Source organism: Centropristis striata, chromosome 14, assembly GCF_030273125.1.
Source record: "Centropristis striata isolate RG_2023a ecotype Rhode Island chromosome 14, C.striata_1.0, whole genome shotgun sequence".
NCBI classification, from domain to species: Eukaryota; Metazoa; Chordata; class Actinopteri; order Perciformes; family Serranidae; genus Centropristis; species Centropristis striata.
In genome coordinates, this window is record NC_081530.1 from 27,594,984 (window position 1) to 27,622,506 (window position 27,523).

General features: G+C 39.3%; 3 protein-coding genes across 4 annotated transcripts; 1 reads left to right on the plus strand and 2 right to left on the minus strand.

The window, feature by feature from the left end:
* Window positions 1-5,540: 5,540 nt before the first annotated feature.
* Window positions 5,541-7,906, minus strand: LOC131985123 (ras-related protein Rab-25-like). The gene is made up of 5 exons (XM_059350169.1): window positions 7,777-7,906; window positions 7,054-7,249; window positions 6,215-6,408; window positions 5,967-6,047; window positions 5,541-5,884 (listed from the first exon to the last, which is right to left on the minus strand). The coding sequence occupies exons 1-5, from the start codon at window positions 7,811-7,813 to the stop codon at window positions 5,760-5,762; spliced, it is 633 nt and encodes a 210-aa protein (XP_059206152.1). The 5' UTR covers window positions 7,814-7,906; the 3' UTR covers window positions 5,541-5,759.
* Window positions 7,907-9,838: 1,932 nt separating this feature from the next.
* Window positions 9,839-18,035, minus strand: ubqln4 (ubiquilin 4). 2 transcript variants are annotated; one of them, XM_059350490.1, is made up of 11 exons: window positions 17,841-18,035; window positions 15,544-15,695; window positions 15,256-15,404; window positions 14,886-15,148; window positions 14,633-14,791; window positions 14,242-14,464; window positions 13,996-14,135; window positions 13,306-13,389; window positions 11,781-11,896; window positions 11,428-11,692; window positions 9,839-11,341 (listed from the first exon to the last, which is right to left on the minus strand). In XM_059350490.1, the coding sequence occupies exons 1-11, from the start codon at window positions 18,033-18,035 to the stop codon at window positions 11,189-11,191; spliced, it is 1,899 nt and encodes a 632-aa protein (XP_059206473.1). In that variant the 3' UTR covers window positions 9,839-11,188. The 2 variants fall into 2 exon arrangements, with proteins under 2 accessions (XP_059206473.1, XP_059206474.1); XM_059350491.1 differs by having other exon boundaries at window positions 15,244-15,404; window positions 17,841-17,999.
* A 3,202-nt stretch (window positions 18,036-21,237) lies between these two features.
* Window positions 21,238-24,420, plus strand: LOC131985413 (lens fiber membrane intrinsic protein-like). Its single transcript, XM_059350482.1, has 5 exons — window positions 21,238-21,336; window positions 21,976-22,184; window positions 23,574-23,723; window positions 23,851-23,985; window positions 24,359-24,420. Exons 1-5 carry the CDS (start codon window positions 21,317-21,319, stop codon window positions 24,418-24,420), a joined length of 576 nt encoding a protein of 191 aa, XP_059206465.1. The 5' UTR covers window positions 21,238-21,316.
* The last annotated feature ends 3,103 nt before the right edge of the window (window positions 24,421-27,523 follow it).

Consider the following 27,523-nt stretch of genomic DNA (forward strand, 5'->3'; position numbering starts at 1 on the left):
ACTCATAACATGCTATAATAATCCATGCAGGATATATTGATGCACATAATGCATGCTTCATCATAACCATTTGTATATGGTTGGATTCAAGGTAAGAAGACAACAAAATACATTTCCAAGCCTTATTTTCACTCAAGTTAATAACTAGCTGAGAGCATCCATAAGACACTTGAACTTTAATAAGTCACATCATCATCAAAAAGCATGATAATTCAGTATAGAAAGAGTTACACATATTTCTGATTAGAAAGTGCAGCCCTGACCACAAGGACTTACACAACAAAATCATAACGTGAAATGAATATAAAGCCCCAGTCAGGGTCATTCAATGAAATTATTCAGCGGAACAAAATTATATGTGAAGTGCATACGAATACCAGTGGTATCTTCACGCTCCTGGCTCAGCCATGTCATCTGGACTGCACCTTCATGCAAGAGCCACATGGAACAAAAGCTAAGCAGGAGAGAAACACACACATGGAAATATCGACTCATAAACTCAATTTAACGCCCCTTTTGTCACTTACTTTATTGCCAGACGTTTTGTGTTCCTCTGAGAAAGAGCAGAGCACATTTTAGGGGCTGGGTGGTACTATTGCCTATTTTCCCCCTCCTTTGGAAGGAGCAGCTGAAAAGTTTCTCTCCGAATCACACATTTGGGAGCTCAGGGTTTCATATTCTAGTTTTAGCCAGGTGTCTGCGGGTAAGACTGTCGGACCAGCTGTCAGAAATTTCTGGTTGAGTGGATTTGTGGTCAGTGCTGCTTCATGAAACTAAACAAGTCAAGAGTTATGACTGTGGCTGAAACACTTTATACTCTAATGTGACTTAAAAAATTGCCATCCACTGACTAGCACACGATCTGTGTCGTGCTCTCCATATGCCATCACTTAAATGTTCACTCAGTGGAAAGCTCACCTGTCACACTGGAGCTAATTTGTTAATGACAATGCTATTTTGCACCGTTTCTGGTCTCAGATTTCAGTACTCAAATAATAGTTCACTGCATCACTTTACACCTGCAGGCGTTTAGCATCGCACACTCGCAGACAAACACTGAGGCTGTCATGGCAACTGAGGTATGTAATATTATGTTAAGTGAACCAATGCTGAGGCTCTTGACTCTGTTTGTCACTGGCAACCTGGTTAATTGTACGCCGGGAAGGAATCTTGTGACCCGAGCTGGGCCTTGAAAACGGACGGCCAAGCACAGCAGACTCTGTTGTGAAATTAGAGGCTTTTAAAGAAGTTAATTGACTGGAGTGTATGGCGAGGTGATGCAGCTGAAGATGAGGGCACCCAAATACACACACACACACACAGTTATGAAAACTGTTTTTAATCTCATAACAAGCTGCGCTGAGACTAAAGTCTACGAGGAGGAGTGATAAACACACTCTTAACATTTTCTCTGCAATCACCTCCAGGCAACTACCCAGCGCTCTGCTCTCTCTCCACTGCGTATTTTGGGGAGTAGAGAGTCTAAACACGCAGCCACCCATCAGCTCACCTCTCCCATTGATTGGTCGCCATAACAACATCACCATGGTAATCGGCGTGCATTGACTTTGATTCTATTCTATTCTATTTATTTATGTGATGATGTCATCTAAAAGGTAATCTAAAATGATTGCTGACATGCACTGACAGATGCAGGATGGAGGAATATCAGCTGTCACCAGCTCTTTTTTTGGACTTTGGTTTTGTTTTTGTGTTTGTGTACACACATCAGTCGTGAACGCACACACATACACAATTATATACACCCACACGTGGCACATCACCCAATATGACACAATGGAAACAAATCTTAAATTTGGCTGTCAGTGACAGGGGTATGTTCCAGAGCTCAGTATTTTAACATAATCTTATTATATAATGATATAATATATCATTTCTGTCCACTGAATACCCTCTATCTCCAAATTTGGTTAGGATTACGGGTTGAGAAAATATTTCTTCAGCCTAAGATATATAAACTACTTAAAAACCGATTAGCAGAAATACAAATGCATAGTCACAGCTGCAAACAATGTTATTTTTCTTAGTTCCTTAAAAGTTCTGAAGACATATTTGTCACAAGACAATGATATGCATAAATGTCACTTAATGCACCTTTTTGTGTGTATTTCGGGAAAATTATGCAGCTGAGAGACTTTTAAAAGATACAGAAACAGATAAATAAAAGACAAGACAGTATGATTGTTTTGTGAGATCTTGTGTGTATTTGAAAGGAAGTTCATGGGGTTTAATGGCAGTCTCTGCTAATCTCTAAACAAACAAACCGAGATGCAGGAAGAAGAAATAAACAGCAGGAAAACAGCCCTGTACAGCCTGACACCAAGTGGGAAAAGTCAGGAGTCTGTGTAATCAGGTATCAGAGAGGAGAAGACATGGGTGGATTAGGAGACAGTGGGCTCCTGGGCACAGACATGCCAAACACCCCACAGCTTTCTACATACAGTACAAGTAAGATACACAGACTTTACTGTTGTTTAGACTCTGTTTTGTAGTCGTTTTCTGTCACTTTGTTAATGTTTTGGTCTTTTTGTAGATGTTTTTTTATGTTTTACCAGAGGTAGTTGTTTTAATTCTCTTTGTATTAATTTTGTCTCTTTGTTTGCACTTTGAATGTCTTTGTTTTCTCTTTGAGTCTTTGTATTTTTTTGCATCTCTGTGGTTGTTTTGTGTCTCTTGGTAGTTGTTTTAAATCTCTCTTTATTCATTTTGTGTCTCTTTGTAGTCACTTTGAATCTCTTTGTTTTGATTATGTGTCTCTTTGTGGTTGTTTATTTTGTCTCTTTGTAGTCATTTCTTTCTGTCTTTTTGTGGTTGTTTTGCCTATTTACAGAGTTGTTGTGAGGCTCTTTGTGTCTCTTTGCAGCTGTTTGCATCTCCTTGAAGTGGTTTAAGATATCTTTTAGTTATTTAATGTTCCTCTTTGTGAATGGTACGTGTCTCTTTAAGTGACATTTTGTAGGTGAAGGCCGGGGGAGCAATGACACTTTGGACCCTCCGCTTGTGCCTGCTAGGCCTGTTCGGTAATCTATCCACAGGGAAAGAAAAACAAAACAGCAACAGAAGGGTTTTTAGAAAAGATCCATGTACCATGGGGGTCAAAGGTCATATTAACACAAAGGTCACAATAATACCCATACAGATGTGACTATACAACTGTAAATTCTCAGAAGACAAGATTCCCCACAAAGGGCTGGAGGGAGCGGTCTCGTAAATAGGAGATAAACAGCACAGTGTTGGGGTCAGAGGTGCAATACCACTCATCACTTTAGCATATATGCGTCCTGGTTTCAAACACACTTTTTTTACAGGCTACACATGTCAAGTAGCATGTGGGTAATAGCCACCACATGTATGTGCTAAATCCAAGTCTTTCCGACCACGGCAAGAGCTTTAAGGAGAGGTCAAAATGCGGTCCACATACAGATCGAGGAGGAATTTGCAAGACTCTGTAAAGTGCGGAAGGAAAATTTAACTATCCTAACTATCCTAAAAAAGAACAAAGAAGAGCTTGTAATTTTGATTTCATGATTTTTACAAACATAAGCCTTACCTCTAGGCTCAGGACAGAAGGAGATTTACTGATATCATGACCAGGCTTTCAACCTGTGCAGCCTGCTCAGCCTGCGTGGATTATTACACCAGATGCTTTTACTCAGCCCATAAAATACCCTCATTCACAGGAAATAATTAAACATTTACTGCCCGGTGCAGAGCCTTCCCTATCATATTTTCAGAAGAGAAACTTAATAAAAGCATTTGTGGTCATTTCACTGTAGCAAAATGATCTCCGACAGAGAAGTCTTGCTTGGGGACACCGTGCGTGCGTGCGCGCCTGTGTGCCTGCGTGCACGTGCGCACACACACACACACAGCTCCTCATGCACATCTGTGAGCCAGAGATAGAGCACTATCTGTCCAGAATGTCATTAACTACCACTGCTGTAGATTTATATTCTCTCAGTCGTGCCATATGAGCCCATCCAATTACAGCCATAGTCTGGAGATCATCTGCATACACACACACACAGACACACACACAGACACACAGACACACAAACACACACACAAACACACAAACACACAAACACACACACACACACACACACACAACCGTAAAATCTTTGAGTGAATTTACTATTTGTGGAAAAAGTGTGAATTAATTCCCTTCTTCATAGCCACGCTGATTAGCTTGTGAAGAGGGCATCAGAGGTTGCTACCATGGCGACAACACTGCAGCGCCACACGAGCTTAATATCGTGATCATTAATGGAATGAACAGTGGGATTAGATGATGGTATGAGTCGTACTGGAGTTAATAAGGAAACGAACAAGCCAACAAATGCCTTGCAAAACCAAGTGCTGATGTTTTAATTCAACATGCAACATCAGCACTGCCATCTACAGGCAGAGGAGAGGAGCAACACCTTCAACTATTAGAACAGTTTCCAGTTGATTTTGAGTGTGAACCTTAACATCTTCATGTTAAGGTTGTCTAGTAGCATCCAATAACAGGATGTGAGACATTTAATCAAAGAGTGATTTTTTTCATCTGAATAATTTCTGATATTTAAAAAATGTTCTAATTAAAAATAATATTTTTCTATCGTATTATTATTATTAACATTATATTATTATTATTTTATCATTATTATTATATTTACCAAACATACTGTAATGTTCTCTCATTGTCCCATACATTACCTACTGTGTGGAGGAATGGGGAAACATGCAAAATAAATACTAATCCAATTTTCATGCAGAGAATTGTGATTCATTTAGATTGTTGTAAAAAACCAGCCAATGCACTATTTATTGACTTACAAGATAAAATGTAGTGACCGAGCTGATTTTAAAACAGCACACATAATGTATAAAGCACCATTTGCTTCCACACAGAGAGCCACGGTGATATAAATATAAAGAATAGTAAAAAGGGATTAAGATTTTGTAGGTAGCCTTTGCAAATCAAGAAAAAATCTTTTAAAATAAGGTTTTCACAAATATAAAATTGAGGTATGATTATTACTGTGTATGAATCTTTAAGAAATATGTTTTGTATGAACTAAACCTGTTAGAGAAAGGCTTTCCTATTAAAATTATGCTTTGTTAAAAGGGCAAACATCCCAGTAATATACTGTTATATAAACAATAGTATAATAAAGACATTCTGCATCATGAGAACTGATGTCTTCCCTCTATTTACACTATAATTTGCTTATAAAACCTCAGGGACTTTTACTTGCAACAAAGTTGTTTAACATTTATAACATAAATAAAGGTTCTGAGTCCTTCTTCCACCGCTGTCTTTATCTCACATCAGCCCTCTCTCCAATTCCCTCATCTACTTTAGATAATGCGCCTAATGCAGATAATAAATTCAAGTCATTGTGTGGTAATTACATGCAGACAGAATAACATAAATAATTTATTCCAAGTGAATCCCAGTGCATTCCTTCATAAAAGCATAACAAATTTACAATGCCTTTCAAAACATGGAGAAGAGAAATTGCACAGGAATGTGTACTCATAAGCACCCTATAGCCACCAAAAAAATATAGAGTATTTAAAATATAGATTTTCTCAATATTTGCATATCTTTCTTTTTGTTCGATACTCCACAGCCTTAATGTTTAAGAGCTTTGTTCACTGACTGCTCAAGTGTCAAGCAGGTACCTCGCTCTTCATATTGCTGGCGAATCATTCTTAAGCTTCAAAATGAGCAGAACAGCAGCAGTCTGTTAGGAGCTATTGCAGCAGTTTCTGTGGCCCTGTGCCTCGCTGGTGGGGCCGAGGTGGCTGGACAAAGTTACAGCACTGATGGAGCCGCGGGTCACCTCTCTGCTGGCCACCTTCTTATGGATCGCTGGAAACAAAGATGCCAGGTTTGCATCAATAAGCCAAAGGAAGAGGAAGTATTGGTGACACATTGACTGAACTGAACGTACCTGTGAGAACTTCATTAAAAGCCTGTTCGACATTCGTGGAGTCCAAAGCTGAAGTCTCCATGTACATGAGGCCTCTCTTCTCTGGGTTGGTCGAGGGGGGTCAGTGAAAGGTCACAATCAATCACAAAGACATACTCAAGGAGAAATATTTAAAAAATTGAGCATTAAATACAGTATTTATTGTCACAAAAAAAAATTGTAAATATGCTTTTATAGCAACACAATCAAAAAACAGGTTCTGAACAGACCTGCAAAATCCTTGGCCTCCTCTGTGGGCACAGTCCTGAGGGTGTCCAGGTCTCTCTTGTTTCCCACCAGCATGACCACGATGTGAGGGTCCGCATGTTCAAACAGCTCTTTCAACCATTGATCTGCACTCTCATAGGTCAGGTGCTTGCTAATGTCGAAGACCAACAGTGCTCCAACTGCTCCCCTGTAATACCTGAGTCCACCAGAAGAGAAACATATATGAGTTGGAACTGGTTATTAAAAACTGGAAGCTGTTATTATTGCAAAATATGTGAAGGAGGTGTGACTGTTAATTGCATGCAGTAAAATCAGTGTTACTTAAACTGGTGCCTATGTGTGAGCCAACACTGATGTGAAATGTTTTTTTTTTTTTCATGTCTGACTCATATGTGTGTGTGTGGTAGAAGTGAGGGAGGAGAAGGAGGAAAGGATGGGGCAGAAAAGAGGAGGCAGAGGTAAACAGGGGAGAAAGGAAGCAAGAGAAGAAACAAGGAAGGTACACAGGAAAGGAGATGATGAGGAAAGAGCAGACAAAACGAGGAAAGGAGGTGAGGAAGAAGCAGAAAGGGAGGTAGAGGTAGTATATATATATATATATATACACACAAATGTATATACATATATGTGTATATATATATATATATATATACACATATATGTATGTATATATATACATACATATATACACATATATATATATACATACATATATACACACATATATATACACATACATATATACACACACATATATATATATATATATATACATACATACATGTATATATACAATATATAAAGAGCGTGCATGTGTGTGTATGTGTGTGTGGGTACCCACGCTGAGGTGATAGCCCTGTAGCGTTCAAGCCCAGCAGTGTCCCAGATTTGGGCTTTGATGGTGTGGTTGTCCAGCTGAACAGTCCGCGTGCTAAACTCGACGCCGATGGTGGTGCGACTGTCGTGATTGAACTCGTTCTTAGTGAAGCGAGACAGAAGGTTGCTTTTTCCTACGCCAGACTCCCCTATCAAAACAACTGAACAAGAACAGACAGGAACAGCTGAAATGCATTCATTGAAAATACTTGGTTTGAATAACACATCAGGGCCTTTTTATTTAACACATGAAGTGCAAAAATATAAATCAATCAAAATGACAACTTTCTGTGCCGAGTCAGATATCCTTCATCTCATCTAACACGTGTAGACTTGCTGTCACCCTCACGACACTGACATCAGATAAACGTGGCACTATGGCTGACTTCACGCTGGAATGAATGGAATTAAGTCATGTGCAGTTTATGTCCATCAAAGTGTAACCTTACAGGATATATAGTGATGTGAAACATGTAAGATTTGTTTCTTTGTTAGGTCAAAGGTCAAATGATTTAAAGCCAAATGGACAGAAAGCCATCACCTCCTCCTTTACTCCCTCCCCCTCTTTTCCCCGGAAACTGGAGCAAGCAGTTACAACCAGATCTGCACCTGACAGCTCACAGAAGCAACACACACTACATACTTTTTATCTCTTTAACACAATCACAGTTATGCACACATGACTCACCTTTGAAGACAAAGTTGTACGACTCATCAGAGGCCATGCTGCATTTAGTGGCGAAGGCTTTTCACTTCGTAAATATCCTGAAGCCACTATCAATATTTGTTCCCAACAGAGCAGGAGTCGCAAAACGGATAGAAAGAAAAACAGATGTAATCTCACTCTTTCTCCCTCTCCTGTGTGGAGAGAGAGTGAGGGTGAAAATGAAGAGACAAAGAGAGCAGGTTCAGCTGCCTCCACCTGCTTCCTTCTTTAACTGAGGATAGGGTTTGCTCCTGGATTGAGGACAGGCAGGAAAGAGCCCTGTGGCCAGCCGATCCCTCATCAGCTGACACCCAAGGGAGGGCCAGGGGGAGGAGAGCAGGTGGAACAGGTAGAACCACTGGCAGGAACAGACGCCACCCATCCTTTCATTTGTATGACAATAAACCTGACCGAACAGGTGCATCTCTGTGCGACAATATGGCGACATTTTTCCACTTGTCTGACGCCTTCAGGGACGTGGGTAGAGATTTAATTTGGCCTGTAGTAGTAATTTACAGTTTGGTTTTCATTGTACATGTAATAATTGAGTTATAACACAGTCTAAAAGCATTAATAGGAATGTGGCAACCAGGAAATTTAGAGCTCAGACTCACATGGTATTAAAGTTATCTTTTTGTTTTCCAGGTTAAGATACCATGTTGTGGTTATATTGACTCATTTATCTTTCAACAATATTGTTACCTCCGCCAAGGAGATTATGTTTTTGGTTTGTTTGTCTGTTTGTCAGCAGGATTACAGAAAAACTACCGGCCCGTTTTTTTTTTCATTAAAGTTGGTGGAAGGATAAAGCATGTGCCAACAAAGAACTCATTAAGTTTTGGAGCGTATCTGACTCGTGGGGCGCACAAATTATTTTTTCACTTTTGTTAGTATTGCCAGGTAGGGAATTGGGCCTTGGTAGAGGTATGGTGCTCCAAGAGCCCTTCTAATTTAATTTAGATTGGGAAAAGCTATATTTAACACATTCATTCATAACTACCTTGTAATTTTCTAGAAAGCTTCCTGTGAAGAAGTATGCAATTTTGAAGCAACTGTAATGAAGATGGAGACAATATTTAGAGGACAGTGTATTTAGTTGGATTATTTCCAGGGGATATTTCCTTTTAAAGAACTAGTTGATGAAAATAATTAAATAAAAAACACACACAAGCAACAATTACTGTCTTGTGGTTGTTTCGCCAGCTAGCTTTCAGTTTACATCCATGTCCATCCAGACTCATTTGTAGCCATGACAGCAGACAGTGATTCAGATATGGATGTTGCTGCACAGAAGCTACAAATACCTAAAACTGTGTGCTTCATGCACATCTTCAACCTGGCAGCAGAGAAGATCTATACAATCACCTCAGTCTCAAGGGGTCACCCAAATGTGAAATATGGTTACAAGCTCCCCTTTTGTTCCTGAGTTATGGCTTGAATAATGCCCAGAAAAGTGGCAGAACATTATTATTATGTCAAGTGAGTTGTACCAGGTATAAAAAGTATTTTTATCATATAAGTGTTTGGGTTAATGTTGTAATGTCGATGACCCTGACCTTTGACCTTATTTATCCCACCTGCATAATGCCTCCGACCACGGCTGTTACCTGTATTTGTACCAAACGAACTTTTCAATACGACCATTTGTTCACCAAGAATGATTCAGTCTTGCAACCTCAATTCCAAACAAGTTGGGAAAAAATTTGTGTAAAATGTAAATAAAAACAATGCATGAAATTCAGAATTCAGAGTGTATATTTATAAAAACATATACTGTCGTTGTACAGTTTTCAATTGGAAACGTCACTAAGATTATCAATTTATTGCATTCCGTTTTATTTAAATTTGAGACAACGTCCCAACTGTTTTGGTATCAGGGTTGCACATTTCAATACACAACACGTCATATAAAATAACAAACAGAAGCAGATCCTAAATTTAATTACTTTATATGAATTCCAAGGCTATAAAATTTAAATAAATGAAAAGCTACAGAAGTCTTCTTGCACCATCACATGGCTGTAATCACCTGACACAGGGCGTAGACCGTTTTTGACCATGTTTTATTCTTTTTTAGTACAGTACTGTTAAAAGTTAGTTTCAACATGTTCAATTGTAAGATGGATTTTTTTCTTCAGCTGAGGTCAACAGACAAAGCAAAGCTATAGAAGCAGTTGCCAAGGTTACCACAACTACAATGCTGAGATTTTCAAAAGAAAAAAAAAATAAGACAACCTAGAACTTGATTTAGAAATGTATGGTGCCACCATACCATACCTTTTGTAAAGCCTTTCCATTATTTATTCACTTATTTTTTACTCACTTGATTTTCATGTTTATTTTATGCGAGACAAATCATAGTTATCTCTAGGTACTAACTGCACCTCAAAAAAAAAAAAAGAAAAACATAATAAAAAGAAGAATCAGATTAAAATGAAAGGAAAGCTCGTATGCTTCATTCATATTCATTCTAACAGCATCCCCTGCTTCGGAGCTGCTACAATGTGATATTTGATTATGGTTACAGTCCTGGATGATGCTGTGTGGAATTTATTGGTGGTTTCTAATCAACCCACTGAATGGGGGGGGTGTCATTTGCTGTGAAAGCTCTTATAGGGCAGGGAAGGACAGAAGGCACAGCAGTGGTGCCTCAGAAGGAAAAGACACTGTGCACCCGTGAGTGGGCACTTTTATCTGGAATGACAAATTACAAGTCTAGGGAAGTGTGGAGGGCGTCTTTTTCTTAAGCGCTTGCAATAAATAGTGAAAGTCGTTGGGCAAAAACAGCTATTCATGTAGAATCTTGAGAACGGGGAAAGAGGGAGGAATGGGGTTGAACGTCTGTATGGACAAGATATCTTCCTGCTGTGGTTCAGGATTACTGTCTGTATACCAGGAAATGTTCATGTATTGATTTGCTAGTTAAATGCTAAGAAACTGCCTCACAATGGCCATGTGTGAAACAGAGCCAACAGCCAATCACATCACACGGGTTTATTCTGTATTATGTAAATGTTTGTCTGCAACACTCGACTCCAGTTTTATGTGAAGAAAACAATGAATGAAGAAATGGTTGGGAGTCCCTTTTCAGGAGAGGTTTTCGCTCCTTTTCTCTGCACCAGAACACCCCTCACGGTGAGAGTGGTTCAGTCCGGCTCTACAGCAGCACTCTGGGACAGAGATCTGGTTGGATGACGCCAAAAAGTATGGGGACTAGGGAATGATCTGAGAACAGATGTAGAATGAGGGTCTTACAGATCCTGCCCAAGTTTCTTCTGTAAAGTTTGGGACATTACACTTAAATTTCTCTTGGTTCTCTGTAGATGCTGGGTGTGTTTATGAGTTAGGTGTGTATGTATGCACGTGTCTGTGTGTCAGTATGTACTGTATGTCTTTACGAGGGCTGTGAGCCCAGCAGTCTCTCGATAGCGGCGTTGATGTCTCCTCCAGTAGCGATGAGGGCCTGCAGGTTGGCCTCGCGGTTGATGAAGCCCATGGCACTCAGCTGATCTAGCTGGGACTGGAACCGCACCTCTGGGGTCTGGGTCTATAGGGGGGAGATTAATGGAGCTCAATGGAAACTCATACAGGTGTGAAGGATGCAATTATCAGTGCGTGTGTGTATGTGTGTACCGTTGCACTTCCTCCACCACCTCCACCTCCTCCAGCAAACATCTGGAGCATCTGTTGCATCAGCTGCTGCTGGGCGGCGTTTGTTCCTGCACTGCTGGGTGAGGAGGCCGGGTTCTCTGTGGGCAAGCCCCCACCAGTGGGTATGCCTGGAATCCCACCAGGAAGCCCACCAGGAATCCCACCAGGAATCCCTCCAGGAAGTCCTCCAGGAATTCCTCCAGGAAGTCCTCCGGGAACTGCACCAGGAACTCCACCTGACATCAAACTAGGCCAAAAGAAAAAAAAGATTATTGGGACAAAAGACTCTAAAAAAAATAAAAAAGCAAAATGTGTGTATGTCTGTGAGAGTCTACCTGGGCATGAGGCCTGGTGCTTCTGTCTGCAGCGTCTGTAGCCCCTGCTGGATCTGCATTAGAGCCTGCATGGCCCGGGGATTGGTCATTACTGACAGGGCTTCTGGGTTCTGCATCTGCAACCACACAGAGGGTGTATCAATGATACAATTGCCTGGGGTTTGTATGATATATATCTTCCAAACGAAATAAAAAATATCCACCATACACATTATTATAAATCATTCTATCGCAGAAGCCAGTTCGGCTGTATGCATTTTAGCAAGATTCATGTGATTTGGATGATTTAAATAGGCTTTACCAAGTCGTTATGTCACATAGAGCTTATTATTTGTTAATTGAATTACCAGAAAACATGCTAGATCCTAAAATGTATCGTTCGAGATTTAAAATGACCTACAGTAGTGTTCAAAATAATAGCAGTCCAATGTGACTAACCAGATTAATCCAGGTTTTTAGTATATTTTTTATTGCTACATGGCAAACAAGGTACCAGTAGGTGCAGTAGATTCTCAGAAAACCAACAAGACCCAGTATTCATGATATGCAGCTCTTAGGGCTGTGCAATTGGGCAATTAGTTGAAAGGTGTGTGTTCAAAAATATAGCAGTGTCTGCCGTTGACTCTACAAACTCAAAACTATTTTGTACAAACTTTTTTGTTTCTAGGATTTAGCAATCCTGTGAATCACTAAATTAATATTTAGTTATATGACCACAGTTTTTTATAACTGCTTCACATCTGTGTGGCATGGAGTCAACCAACCTGTGGCACCTTTCAGCTGTTATTACACTCCAAGATTCTCTAACAACATTCCACAATTAATTTTCATCTCTTGGTTTTGCTTCAGAAACAGCATTTTTAATGTCACCCCACAAGTTCTCAGTTGGATTAAGGTCCGGGGATTGGGCTGGCCACTCCATAACATCAATGTTGTTGGTTTGGAGTGCTGGCTTCATCCTTAAATAGAGGCCACCTGATTCACACCTGTTTTCTCACAAAATTGATGACCTCACTGATTGAATGCCACAAGGCTATATTTTTGAACACACCCTTTCAACTATTTGCCCAATTGCACAGCCTTAAGAGCGTGCATATCACGAATGCTGGGTCTTGTTGGTTTTCTGAGAATCTACTGCACCTACTGGTACCTTGTTTGCCATGTAGCAATAAAAAAATATACTAAAAACCTGGATTAATCTGGTTAGTCACATTGGACTGCTATAATTTTGGAGACTGCTGTATATAAGGACAAATAGATCGACAGATTTTGGCCATATCGCCCTGCCCTATGACATAACCAACCAATAGACAGATTAAAATCCATTTACTTACCCCAGTCTCGGCAGCAAATTTTACCAGCTATATAACCATCAAAGGTTGTTAGAGTACAGGCCCCCTATCAATTGATTACTATCAATCTTTGTAATGGGGAGATTATTATGATGGGGACTGTCTTGGTGTCTTTTTGGTTGAAGAAACATTACAATACACGGCTGAGTTGCTGACTGAAAAGTGTGTGGTACCTGCTGCAGAAAGATGGGCAACTGAGATCTGAACTGTTCCTGCAGTTGTGGGTTTCCAGCAAACAACGGATTATTCATCAAAACCTGGTACAGAGAGACAAAGAAAGGGTCAAGGTAATGTGTCATTCCACATCTGGCTATGCTGCTTAGCCACTCGAGTCGCTGTTAAGAATTTTTATGCTTTAGCACCTTAACTGGCAAATGTTGAATGACAGAGGAAAAGCTATGGAGTCTACCTGTTTTTCATGCCACTGTTTATGCAACACTCTCCTGTACGGTTTTCTGGTTTGCCATAGTCATTATTTGTAAGAACCAAATAAGTCAGAGCTGCGTTGTTTATTCTTTCCTACAATTTGCTGAAAATAGGCTTAACAGACAATAGCCTCTGTTAACTATGAACTAAATAGCTGGGCTTATTGGCCTTATGCACAACAGGCCAAGCTAGATCCCATTATTTACGATGCATTACAAACTGCAGAGTTCAACATATTTAATCAATTCCATATGTGGTACACAATTTGAATAAGAAGTTCTAAGGCAAGCTTTGAATTGAAATAATCAGGATTTGCACCATAAAAGGACTATATATGTGTGTGTGTGTGTGTGTGTGTGTGTGTGTGTGTGTGTGTGTGTGTGTGTGTGTAAAGTACTGTACATGTGTATGTGTGCAAACATCTTTCTGTGTCATACCTGGGAGGCCAATTCTGGGTTTTGAGACAGCGACTGCATCATACTGCGCATGTAGGGAGCAGACAGCATGTTCTGCATCAGCTGAGGGTTTTCCGAGATTTGCTGCAGTAGACTTTGCATGCCTGGGCTGTTGAACATCCCTGCAACGCACAGAAATGATCAGAGTTTGTTTATGTACGTATGTATACAGCTAAGTAAATGAATGACAAGCAGGTGCATTGAGAACCATAGCCTGTTTTGTCTTACCATTGCCCAGACCACCAGGATTGATGCCCAGAGGGTTGGACACACTGGGGTTGGTGCCCCCAGTGTTGCTAGTGCTGCCTGTGGTGGCCCCTCCACTCTCTGAGGGGTTTGAAGAATTTGGTGGCCCCCATGGATTGGGCAGGGGCTCCCGGTTCTCTGTCCGTGATGGCTGGGCACCGGACTCAGAATTCCCACCTAGAGCTGAGAATGGGTTGCTACCAAACTACAGGGAAAGAAATTAGAAACATGTGAAAACACAGAAACTGTCCAAATATAGTTAGCCACATACTGGCGAGTAAAAGGTCAAAGACTTTGTGAAAACAAATGGTAAGAAGGACTGACACAGTGCAAACAAACAAGGATTTGAATGGTAAACATCCTTCCTAGATACCTGTTCCCTGGCAGCGCTGAACATAGGTTCCTGGATGTCTGTGTACATCCTCCGCAAAGCATTGTAACCTCCTGGGATGCTCTCCAAGTTGCTCAAAGCCCGGTCCTGGTTCCGCATCATTTCCTGCATCATGGCCGGGTTCCTAGCCAGCTCCATGGTCTGTTAGGTGAGATAAAAGGAGAAAGGAGGCAAGTCAGTTCAAGTTATTCTAAACAGAGGATGTAAAATCCTGAAGAAACTAAGAAACCTTTACCTGTCTCATGAGCTCAGGATTGTTGAGCATGTGGGAAATCTCAGGGTTGCGTTCCATCAGCTGCTGCATCTGAGGGTTGGCCATGATCATCTGTCTCATCAGGTCCGGGTTGGACATCATGTTCTGCACCAATGGGTTCTCCATGATCTGAGAGAGCATCTCTGGATTGGACATGAGCTGCCTCTGCATCTGCTGCTGCAGCTCCATGAAGTTAGCTGAGCCCATGCCCAGTCCAGCCAGACCGGCCAGGTCACCGAAGCCAGCTGAGGGAAGCCAGATGGATGGGTGATGGTTACACACATTATCTTTGTTGAGCTCAACTAATAATGGATGTTATTAAATATAAATTGTTACATACAGGCGGACTCACTCAGTATGTTGGGCGTCTGTGTGGGTGGGGCGGTGGTGCCGGTAGAGCCTGCTGTGGAGGAGGGGTTGGTACCTGGACTGGAGGTGGAGGTATTGCCTGCTTGAGCGGGGGTTGAGCTAGAGGCTGAGGTGCTACCGCCATCTCCTGCCCTACAGAGATCATTTGTAGGTGTATAAGAAACTCAGTATTTACGAAAGTGTATAGAGACATATATGCAACATTGTCTGGGATTGAAAACCAAGATTGTATTGTGAATGACTGCTTCTTTGTTTGATAATGTAGCCTTACTTGTGTGCTGTCTTTATGACCAGGTGAACTGTCAGGCCGTCCTTGATGCCGTGTTGGCTGAGGCTGTCGCCGTCCTTCAAGATCTTCCCTGCAAAAATCAGAACCAACTGGTCCTGTTTGGCTTTGAACCGCCTTGAGATCTCTTCTTTAAACTAAAAAGGCATGAAGGGAGATAAAATGTGACAAGAGGGAAATGAGGTGAGAAAGAAACAGGAAATTAAACAGATAATATCAAAATTAGATGGTTCTACTTCAGCAGTGCTACTCAAATCTGTTCTGTTCGCCTGTTGCAACCTCCAGGCCCTAAATTCCAATTTCTAAGTTCCAGTCCTCTGTACTTATCCTATTAGCAGTGGTCTTAAACACTCCAAATCTGCCAAACCACAGTTACTCCTTGACTATTGTGCACAGCATAAATCGCACAGAAAAATTGTTATTTGAGTTAAGGAAGCTGCTCTCTTGTTCTATCTTTAATTTTTAATGTAAATACAAGGTATCTTAATACTGAACTAGCCACACAGTGAAATTATAGGAGATGGATTTCTGAGCTGAAAATGATGGGACAGTGCAAATTTAAAAGTAAAATTTATTTTAAAAATATCACGAAATCAAAAGCTTAATCTCAAATGTTCTTATTTTTGTTTTAGATGTTGCTGTTTAGGGCTAAATAGCTGTTTACTTTTATAACTGTTTTGTATGCACCCCAGCCAGACTGGTAACCACTTTGTGGTACCTGATGAGGATCCAAGTCAAGAATAGAGAACAAAGAATGCTGATATTCACATTAGTTCTCAGCTTTAATAATTTCACACTGCTGTATATAAAGAGGCACAGATTAGTCGATTAGTTGTCAACTATTACATTAATTGCATCACTATATGATAATAAAAGAAACAGCATGAGTCATTTTTAAAGAATAAAATAAAAAAAATGTCAAGCTTCTTAGTTCTTAGTTTCTATCCTTCTTCATGGCAGTTAACTGAATATCTGAAGAGTTGTGGACAAAACAACAAGGTTCATACACTTTTTCAGTGGACAAATACAAGCACTTTTCAAGGACTTTCAAGGTCCATTTTCAAGCTTTTCCAGTTTCTTACAACGGTTGTAAGTTGCATGTTTTAGATGAGTACTTACATGCTTAAAGGGGCAATTTCACTTTTAACAACCAAAAGTACAGTTTGCTAATCTCAATATTCAATTTAGTATTTTTTTCATTGAACATTATGATCATCTATAGTCAGATTGCACGAGAAATACAGTAAGAATTTCAAGCATTTTCAAGCACTTTTCAAACCTTGAAAAATACAACATTAAAATGTAAGCATTTTCAAGGATTTCAAGCATCCGTATGAACCCTGAAACAAGAAACTCAAGCGTGTCCTCTTGGGCTTTGGAGATCACTTATCTACATTTTCCACCATTATCTGACATTTTACAAACCCAACAGGGCAATGAAAAATAATCATGTTCTGTAATGTATGTCTCAAGATTGAAACTGTTCTTATTATAATGATCAAATATATAAAACCACATGTACGTTAGATAGGGATGACAACACAGCCTTAGAAGTGAGAGATCTAAGTCCAGGGTGTGAGCGTGTAACACATGCATAACAATAAAACACACACACAACCAGGTAATATGGCTACTTAAGACCACACTGTCATGATAAAAACCTTTACTAGCCGACAAACAAACCTAAAGAAACTATTCTGGCTACATGGGTTGCAGTATGGTTTCACTGTAACACGTCGCCCAGCCAACAGCAGCTCTGAGAGACTCTATTCCCTGGAAAGCTCAATGACTCAGTGGCAGCAGTGAGAATGTTCTAGAGAGATAGCAAGCTTTAGCCAGGTTAGGAGCTGATGAGCAGAAACGGGAAATAAAAGTGATTCAGCACATCCTCCATCCAGAACCACTTCCATGGTTATACCAGGCCATTACTGCTTGAGCGCAGCCCGTCAGCTGACACTTGTTTGGCTACTATTAGCTAACGTTGGCTTAGCTCGCAACCTGAGTTAGCTCACTAGCTAACCGTTAGCTAGGCTAGCCGGTTAGCCGTTTCAAATATAAACGTGGTTATATCTCTCTGTTGGGTGTCAACAACGGTGGTAACGCCTAACAGTTGTCGACCCAAGCAGTATTACTTTCACTACACACAACCTCTTTAATTTCACACACGATCAGTTCGCCGGTAAGAGTGACGACAGATGCTATCAGGCTAACTAGCCTCCTAGCTGAAGTTGTGGGCAGCGGCATGACGTTAGAGCAGCTCCCCGCCGGGGAAACCCACCCACCTGAGTGACAGAGGCATCTTCTGCGATGGCGATTTCTTCTTTGTCTTTCGGGGTTTTTACTGTGACCTTAATAATAGTTCCCTCCGATGCTTCAGGTTTATTATTGTTGTTATTACCAGGATCTGCGGCGCCTTGGTCAGCCATCTTTACTCCGCCGATGGAACAGCTCGGGTCTGGCGTCAGCTTCCGGGTCATAAGAGGTCAAACCTTTTTCCACAACGAGTCTCAGGAGCTCCCATGACTGCTCAAGGAAACTACAATATTTCACAATACATCTTCTATACTTTCATTCGTCTGCCCTGTCATCTCAAGCACTAGGCTGAAAATGTGTCTCCCCTGAACTTCCTGTTGTTGATATAGTTTTATGTGCTGTTTAACCCTCTGGAGTCCACAAAAGACGAAGCAGTGTCGTGCCCTTCCCTTGAAAGTCCTGACATGAAACTACATGCCAGTTTTTGTTTGATGATAATAAGTAAAACCAGAGATAATGTCAAACATATTTAGTATAAAAATATAGAACTAGATATTATCCTAATTGTATCTCTTATATGTTATATTTGCAACCTGTGTTCAAATTTGCAACATTAAAAATTCTTAATTGAGCATGATTATGTTTAGAAGGTTAAAAAAAACAAAAAAAAACATTTTAGATATCCGATATCCGTTTTTTTGTGTTTCTTTTGTGTTCAAAATGTTGATCCAGTAAATTTAAGTAAAAAAGAATAGTTATCAGGTCATATAGGTGAGGTCGTGCTGAAAAAAATAATACCAACATGGCATGGTAAACATTAGTAAAGTTGCAGAATGAAAAATATTCACAAACTGACTGAACAGCCCAAGTCTTCGTAGGGTTAATGAAGAAGATCATGTCTTTAAAAGGGGTGGTTGGCCTGTGTCAAGCAAGATGTCTGAACATTTATTCTACCAAACATGAATGAAATTTGGGGATTTGCTTCTTTTTCTAGATATCAGGGGAATCAAGCAACTATAATTGTGCTTGCTGCATGTTCACATACGGAGTCATATTTTTGTTTTGGATGTTAGTTTCATATTTCTGTGGTCTGGTATCTGGTATGATATGTGGATTTCAAAGAGAGCTCCAATGTACATTCAAGTATTTAATTTAACTGATTAGATTTCACTATCAAAGGCCAGTTTCATGTATCCTTTGTGAAGTGTTACCATTTTAAGTACTAATGCAATTTAATAGATAGAGTTATCTTATAATGCCGTTTCAGGAAAATATTAAATTACTATAGGATTTGTTTTATTTGATTGTATCTATTTTTATGTTTTTTTACTTGTACATCCATAAGACTGCAAATAAAAAACAAATAATTGAAAAATAAGAAATGTGCCAGGAGAGGTCAAAAAGCCACAGGCTTGTACACGACAATATCTGAGGGATTACTGGCTAGGGTTTTGTTTTTGTTTTTTTGCAATTATATATTCAACCTCTGTGAAGTTGCAGGTCTTGATAATCTGGTCTTAGATAATGTGCATAAAGTGCCAAAAGTCTTAGTATCTGAACAACAATTTTGAAGATATAATGGACATTTTTCACTTCCATTTAAGTTGATATTTAATAAGCTATATCATACAATGTAACTAATGAAAGTAAAATAATTGTTAGATGCAGCAATGCACAATATTGGATTTAAAAATTTTTTTTCTCATTTTATGGCATGATATAAGCAGACATTTTTCCACCTAATTACTGAGAACATTGCTTCTCTCTTGTATTGGAATTAACATATTATTATTATTATTATTATGTCTATTATAATGGACCACTGGCAAATGCTAACATGAAATGCGAGTTCTTCAAAATTCACACACACAATTACACATTCACTAGGCAAAATAAGAAAAGTGATTCAAGATAAGTTACGTATAAAGCAGTCATTGAAAATAGCAAACTTACTATCTATTTCAGATACTTTAAACACCCTGACATTGTATTGGCCACTTTTGACAAAAGTACAGTGAGAACTTGTAAATAATAATGTTAATCTAGTCCGTCTGACTGATGCCACCCTGTTCCGGAGTCATCTGGTGGGACCTACACTCCTGCGTCATCCTGGGCTCACACCAGAGGTGCCAGAGTTTATTATGGACATGCTTACTGACATTGTGCACTATTTTCATAATGATGTAAAAGAGGTTTCTCTGAACGCAGGGCCTTCATAAAAAATGCAAGCGCACAGATGTGAAGCCGCCAAATATAACCTCAGTTCCCAATAGCTTGGCCTTAAGTCTCCAGTCTCCCCCATTGGAGGCCACTTCTCTAAACTTTAGGACACCACTGCCTACATCTGCACTTTTGCATTCATTTTTTCGCAGCATGAGAGACTGAAACAAGCTGTCATTTGGACTAATTTATACATCCAAACACTTGCAGATAAATCCAACAATATCTATCCATCCATCCGTCCATAATCCTTAATATTACTCATAATCCCTGATCATTGACTTGAATTTATGTATGCTAAATATATGTAGAATATCATGCTTTATATGTTGTTGTTTATTTCTGTTGAAAACAACATTTAAAAAGTTAACTTTTGGAACTGGCTTTGGAGTGTGGATGTTCCAGAGCTAGAGGGAGAGACATTTTGTGTTTTTGTGAGTCAGCTAATTTGCTGAAAATCTTCACTTTCTAAACATTCATCTTGAGTCCTATAGTGTGTAGATCTCCGTGTATAAAAAGATATATTTGATGTTATTTAAGACTAATGTATAGTGTAAGAGAGACACTGCCTGTATAGAGCGATGCCTCCATATGTGTCCCTCCGCACCGCCACAGTGTGACAGCACTGAATGAAAAGTGTGTGTTTCAGCATGTTGCATTGACACTGACAGTCCTGCATACCTATGCATATCCCCAGTTCCAGAGCACGCCATTTACAAACAAACATAAAAAAGAAACATGGACCTCCACCCCTTTTCCACGGCCCCACAAACCCCACACAGACTGACACTCCAATGTACAGGGTCACATGCCCTGTGGCCCCTACGGTGTCTCATTCAAGTGCGTCCCACACAGGGAGACTCACTGCTGCAAAGGATTTTGCTTTCATCGACAGAAAAACGAGGGGACAACTTTTTGGTTGTAGTATTGTCTGTGACTCTCTCTCTTTCCCCCCCAAAGTGAGCAACACCTCTCTCTCTCTCTCTCTCTCTCTCTCTTTCCCCCTCCACCCGCTTCTATCTTTACCTCAGAAAGGTGGGCAGTAGAGAGGGTGCATTTCCAGAAACAAGGTAAGGGATCCAATTTCAGGCTGTTTTGTGTGTGTATCCTAGAGCAACACATTTTCACTTATGATGACTGTGATTGGACAGAGGCTGCCAGAATCACATAAAACCTCATTACAGCTGAACAAGCACTGCTGGTGTTACACGAGGATTGGGAAGAACAAACTGCAACATCATAGATTTTACTGTGGTTTTCATTTGCATCTGTTCAACTAATAGTGATGGTTCCACTAAAGAAGAGGTAAATATGTTTGATATCAGGGGATTCAAGCAGCTAGAACTTGCTGCATGCTCATAAATGAGGAATATTTCTCAGTTTGGATGGTTGTTTCATATTGTGGATTTACCTTTTGTGAAATGACACGATTGGCTGGCATCCTGTGTGGTTCTCAAACTCCAAATGTACAATCAAGTATTTAATTTAAATGATTAGATTCGCTATCACAGTCTGTTCTTATGGATCCTTTGTGAAGTGTTGGCAGAATTTGTATTAACAGGTTGAATACTTGTGCATTTTTAATAGATGGTCATGGTGTATTGTTGTATTTTGCCATTTCACATGAAATATAATTTTGTAGTTTGCAGTTTTATTTATTTTTAATTTTTTAAATACACTTATAAGACTGCAAAAAAAAAAAAAGCCAGAAAATGGAAAAAAAGGAAAGGTCAAGGAGCCACAGGCTTATCTGTAAACCACAAAATCTGAGGGAGTACTATTTGGGCTTTTTTTTTGTGATTATATATTTAACCTTAAGTTGCAGGTCTTGAGGCTTATGTTTCTACATAAAGTCTTAAATTTGACTAGACACACTGTAAGCCTGTGAACATGTATCTGCAGTACCCTTAACTTCCATTTTCCTCTTCCCTCCCTACATTACAGTTGCTCTGCAGCGGCCCCGTTATCTCAGCTCAAGATGTACAGCTTCATGGGAGGGGGCCTCTTCTGTGCTATTGTTGGTAATATCCTGTTGGTGGTCTCCACTGCAACGGACTACTGGATGCAGTACCGGCTCTCTGGAAACTATGCCCACCAGGGTCTGTGGAGGTACTGCATGTCCAACAAGTGCTACATGCAGACTGACAGCATAGGTAAGCACACTCAGGATGCCTTTCAAACCCTGTGGGACAGCCACGATCACAATGGAGACATCTGTGTTCTTATCACTGGATATCGCTGGATTTTCACTACTGATACTGTTGTGTGATTGTAGAAGCTTTGGCTGGACAGTTATGTGTGAGAAGGACCAAGAGCCCATGCTTAACCCAATTATGTTCCAAACAAACAAAAAAATATCTACTCTAAATGCACTGATAAATTATTAAGTTAAGATAAGTTAAAAGAAAAAGAGTAAAATACTTTATTATGTGTTTGTTTTTGAGTTCTGAGTCTGAACACCACACAAGTAACCACCTCACAAAAAAATCAACATTAGTAAATTAAGAGACCTTTTTGAACAATAAAACACAAGTTGATTTATTTTTATTTATTTATTTTATAACTTCAATCAGTGGATAGAGCTGTGCTTTAAACAAATATTATTTATTTATTATTTATTATTGAACAAGCTACATTGACCCCTTGTTTTTTTTTACAATGATTTTGTTAATATACCACTATTTATATATATATATATATATATATATATATATACATACATACATATTAATTTTTTTTCTATTTATGGTGACTATATTAACATTGCAGGGAATCTAATCAGAAAAGTCATAATACATTTCCTGATTCAATTCATTTATCCCTTCCCTGACTGACATAATGTCACCAGAAGGGTAACTAAAAGACAACGATCTTTCAGATGACATTTCTTCATCTGTCATTAATTAAATGTATGATTAATATATTAAAATGTGCCTTACACTTTCTCTTTTCCTCCCAGTCAGCCATGCTGGTGCATCTCTACTGTCCACTTTAGATGATGTGGCACACTGTGATTGGCTTACTGACATCCACTCAAATAAATTTGTGCATTTGCAGTCAGATTAAATTAATCACAGATCTAGACATCCTAGAAGTTATGGTCGAGGGATCTGAACGGGTTAAGTCCTTTCACTATATTTGAGCACCAGCTATATCCGCCTTGTGGGTCTGTTATTTAGATACAAGTTGAATATAAAAATAATTTAATTATTTCTCAGAAGGATTGAAGGGCTAAACGGTTCATTGGTTTGATGAGCAGCAAATGGTGAATTAGTTTGAGTGAGTGTCCCTGAGCTAAAAACTAATAAAAGTCCCCTTCACAAAGCCTGGCCTTCAACTACAAAATGAGGCTAAACAGCTACAGTCATGGGCTTTTGCATGTTTATGCCTATTATCTGCTAATCCACTGATGCACAGAACAATAATAAAAAGGTTAAAATCACTCAAAAATTTCTTGATCTCTGTGCTGAAAATGAATTTTCTGTTTGTAAAGACCTTTCTAAGGATAATATACTTGATGATTTCTACCTCTCTCCTTCCAGCTTACTGGAATGCAACCCGGGCCTTCATGATCCTTTCAGGGATGTCGTGCTTTGCAGGCATCATCGCTGGGATCATGTCCTTCTCTCACTTCTCCTCCTTTGAAAGGTTCAACCGCTCCTTTGCTGCAGGAATCATGTTTTTTGTCTCCAGTGAGTCTCACACACACACACACACATACACACACACACACACACACACACACACACACACACATTCACATACTCTGAAATGTAACTTAATCATAACTGGCTTGTACCTCCCTGTCCCCCCTCTTAGCTTTCTTTGTTCTGCTGGGAATGGCCATTTATACTGGAGTGACAATCAACTTCCTGGGGAGGCGCTTTGGTGACTGGCGCTTCTCCTGGTCCTACATACTGGGCTGGGTGGCCATGCTCATGAACTTCTTTGCAGGTGAGAAAGAAAAAAATGAAGGGGTTCAATCTTGTCCAGACATACACCTCAATATTATTCAAATTTGTTAGAGAGCTAAGAAGATAAACATTCTGAGCATTTTCCAACAAATTTTAAGATAATTTCTCGTCCTATTAATACAGGACGAGTGATTTTTTAATAATAATGAGGGTTCAAGCTTAAATGACATTTGATTTTTTTTAAATTGTTAATAAAAAAAATGTAAATAAAACAAATTCTAAATCAAATTCACCTTTGAAAACCCAAAGCCAAATTATTTAATCTCACTTAACCACTGTAGACCTATTAGATGCAATTGTGTTTTTATACATACTGTGTATCACCAAATTGTGGTTGCCTCTTTTTGTTGCAGGTATTTTCTACATATGTGCCTACAGAATGTGTGAATGCAGGAGAGGGAATGGCCCACGCTAAAGAGAGACAGACAAATAAAAAAGAAAAAAGAGGACGATGCCACTTTGAGTTGAGGACAAACAGAAGACAGTCTTGACTGATCTACTGAAGAGATGACGTCGGATGCTGCTCCTGGTCCTTTGGCGGTCTGCTGAACATGTTTTCTAAAAGTCTTATTCTAGCAATAAGCTGGGATAAGCTTCAGCTCCTGTCTGACCCTGAATAGGAGAAGTGGTTACAGATTATGGATGGATGGATATTCTTGTAATATCGATTTTTTTTTAGGAATAGTCATGATGATAGCAAAGAGGAACTTAATAATCATATGTCTAATTATTGGAACCGGATATTGGTTTTTGTTTTAAAGATTCTTTTGTAATTTGGCACTTCCAATAAAGTTGGTCCTCAAATGTTACTGTGATTTTTGCAGCTGTACTAAAAGGCCGCCACCAGATGGCAGCACTGAAGCACTCCACTGAAACAACCAGAGCAGAGAACTTGTATATGAATATGAGTGAACATTGCATTATAAGTTAAATCCAATCAGGATCAAACATCTGATAAGACTGCAGACTGTTGAGAAACATCGATCATTAATCTACACCACTGGTTCCCAACCTGAGGGTCCCGAGCCCCACTAGGGGTCACTATAGTCACACGGAGGGTCACAAGGCCTTCTGGATTTTAAGATTTAAAGTTATAACAGTTGGTCGATATCCCATCATTTAAGCCATTTGTATGAAGAAAATAAAAGCAATTTTTATGTTTTAGTCTTTGGGTTATTAATTTAGGTATGAATTAAAAGAAAAACTCACAGGATGAGGGCACGGTGAAGACACAAGCTAAATTCACCGACTAATATCTCCATAACAGCCCCATCCTGTATTAGAAAAGCTCTAATAGAACAATGGCCAAACATCACAGAAAAGAAAACACTGACTTTGTCGAAAAAGAAACCTACCAAGTATGTATAATTGAAAAAAATAATAATTGGGGAAAAAAGCATATTAAAGAATAAATATTAAAGAATAAAAAAACCTTTTTACACAGTTAACACTCAGAATGAAGCAATTCATTTGCAGCTTTCCCAGCCCATACTTCCTTACATACAACAGACAATGAATAAATTAAGTCAGTAAATAAGTTAAAGAAAACATATTTGTGGCATGGGACGGTAGGAGGGCCAAGTTACAATAACAACCATAAAAGAAAAACATATAAAACCAGTCGGGGGAACGACTCTAAAATAACGGTCACTTAAAATGAGTACGGCCTGGGTTCAGAAGCTTAATAGGAGAAGGGAAAAAGGACTTTTTGTGGATATTATAACGCCGGCCATTTAGTTGTCCTGTACAGTTGTTGTTATGCATTTAATATATTGTGAAATTTCCATAACATATGTCACTTTATTAAGAACCATTACTCTTTAAATTCAGCATCACAGACAACTAAAACAATGTTTCCCTTCAGGAAATGCTTTACATTAATTATAATATATAGATGGAATGTATGTGATGTTGAAATAATAGTCTACACAGCAGAAAACTATACATCAAAGGTGTACAATACATATGTGTGTCTCAGGATTCCCCCTGAAGCTGTTTGATTTGATGCTTCAATACTTCTGACAGGGATCCCCTCAAAGTATGTTCTTTATTACGTTGTTGTTTGAAAGGGAAAGGGCCTTGCCTCTGGCAGGCAGCATGATCTTCCACAACATGTTTACTGACGTCCCCTGAGTACACTCAAGTACAGTCTGCACATGGAAAAGAGATGTTTGTGTCTGCAGAACCGGCTACAGTACATGCAGCACAACCTGAGGAGAAGATCATGTTCCTGGACCGGGGGGGGACCAGGGTGGGGTCTCCAGCCACTGATTGTTCCCCGGCCCCTGTCTTTAATAACTGCTTCCTCCTTTTTCTTGGTCCTCGTCCATTCCTCACCATCAGCTGGGAGGAGAGGAGCACTAGCTGCCGGGGTAATGAATGCTTTGGCTACTTGGTGACGCAGAAACAATGAGAGAAATGTAAACAGTCACTGGACAGATCCCTTGATCCAAGTTTCCATACTTGGTCCCTGTGGCTGCTGCGGAGAGATAAGCTCTGTAATATTGTGTGCTTTTCTCCAGATTCTTTCATAACTCACTCTGAAGCTTTCTCTGAGGCCCGGTTATAACAGTCTGTTGGATAACCTGGTAAATGTTCATATTTTAGCTAATCGGCTGAATGATTAGCAATAATTATTTCCTGCGAAATACAGTGGAAGGTTTTATAGCACCGTGGGAGTAAAATTTTAGGATGGTGGTGGTATTTCCATTCACCTATCCCTTTATTTATACACAAAGGCAATTATCATAATGTTTCGAACACAACAAGTCTGTATGAGTGTTTTTGTTTTTTGATAGATTATAAAAGATTGAGAAGTATTAATAGTTTTAAGGTCAAATTCTGCATTGTTTCATTAGCTTAGAAAAATCACATTGCAAAATGTGTTATTTATTTTGTCCAAAACAAGGGAAGCAAATTGCCAGGATTGTATTTTATTGGCAAGATATTTTACCTCAAAACACAACTTTATTAATGAACAAAACAAAATGAATGATCCAACACCACTGTGACTGATTTTCCCTTGAGGGCACAATTAATAAAAGACCATTCAGGAAAAAAAATATAATTAAAACAATCAAAAAACAAAGCATTTATATTCACTACACTGCATCAAAATGCTGTTCAGGAAAATTAATCAAAATCAGTTTTTTACAAATAAACTCTTATCGTCATTCTGCTGTAAAGTATATGTGCAATATTAGCTATGTTGAGAAATAGAGTTTGAGTAGGATGATCCCAAAACAGATTTTTAAGTCTGAATATAGTTTATAGTTTGTGAAATTGCAACAAGAGCTCACATGTTACCAACAGAAAATGGCAAGACCAAATGTTTACTTATGTTGAAGTGTAACTTAAAGAATGCAGTGAACATACTCTGAATCTCATTAAAATGCCTCATAGGTGAGTTATTCGATGCAGGAATGCAAGATGAAGGTCACTGCTGCCAAGGTCTGCACTGGACACAGCAGGTCTGTTCACCCTCCTATTAGTGTTTGTTGAACAGGCTGTTGGTGATA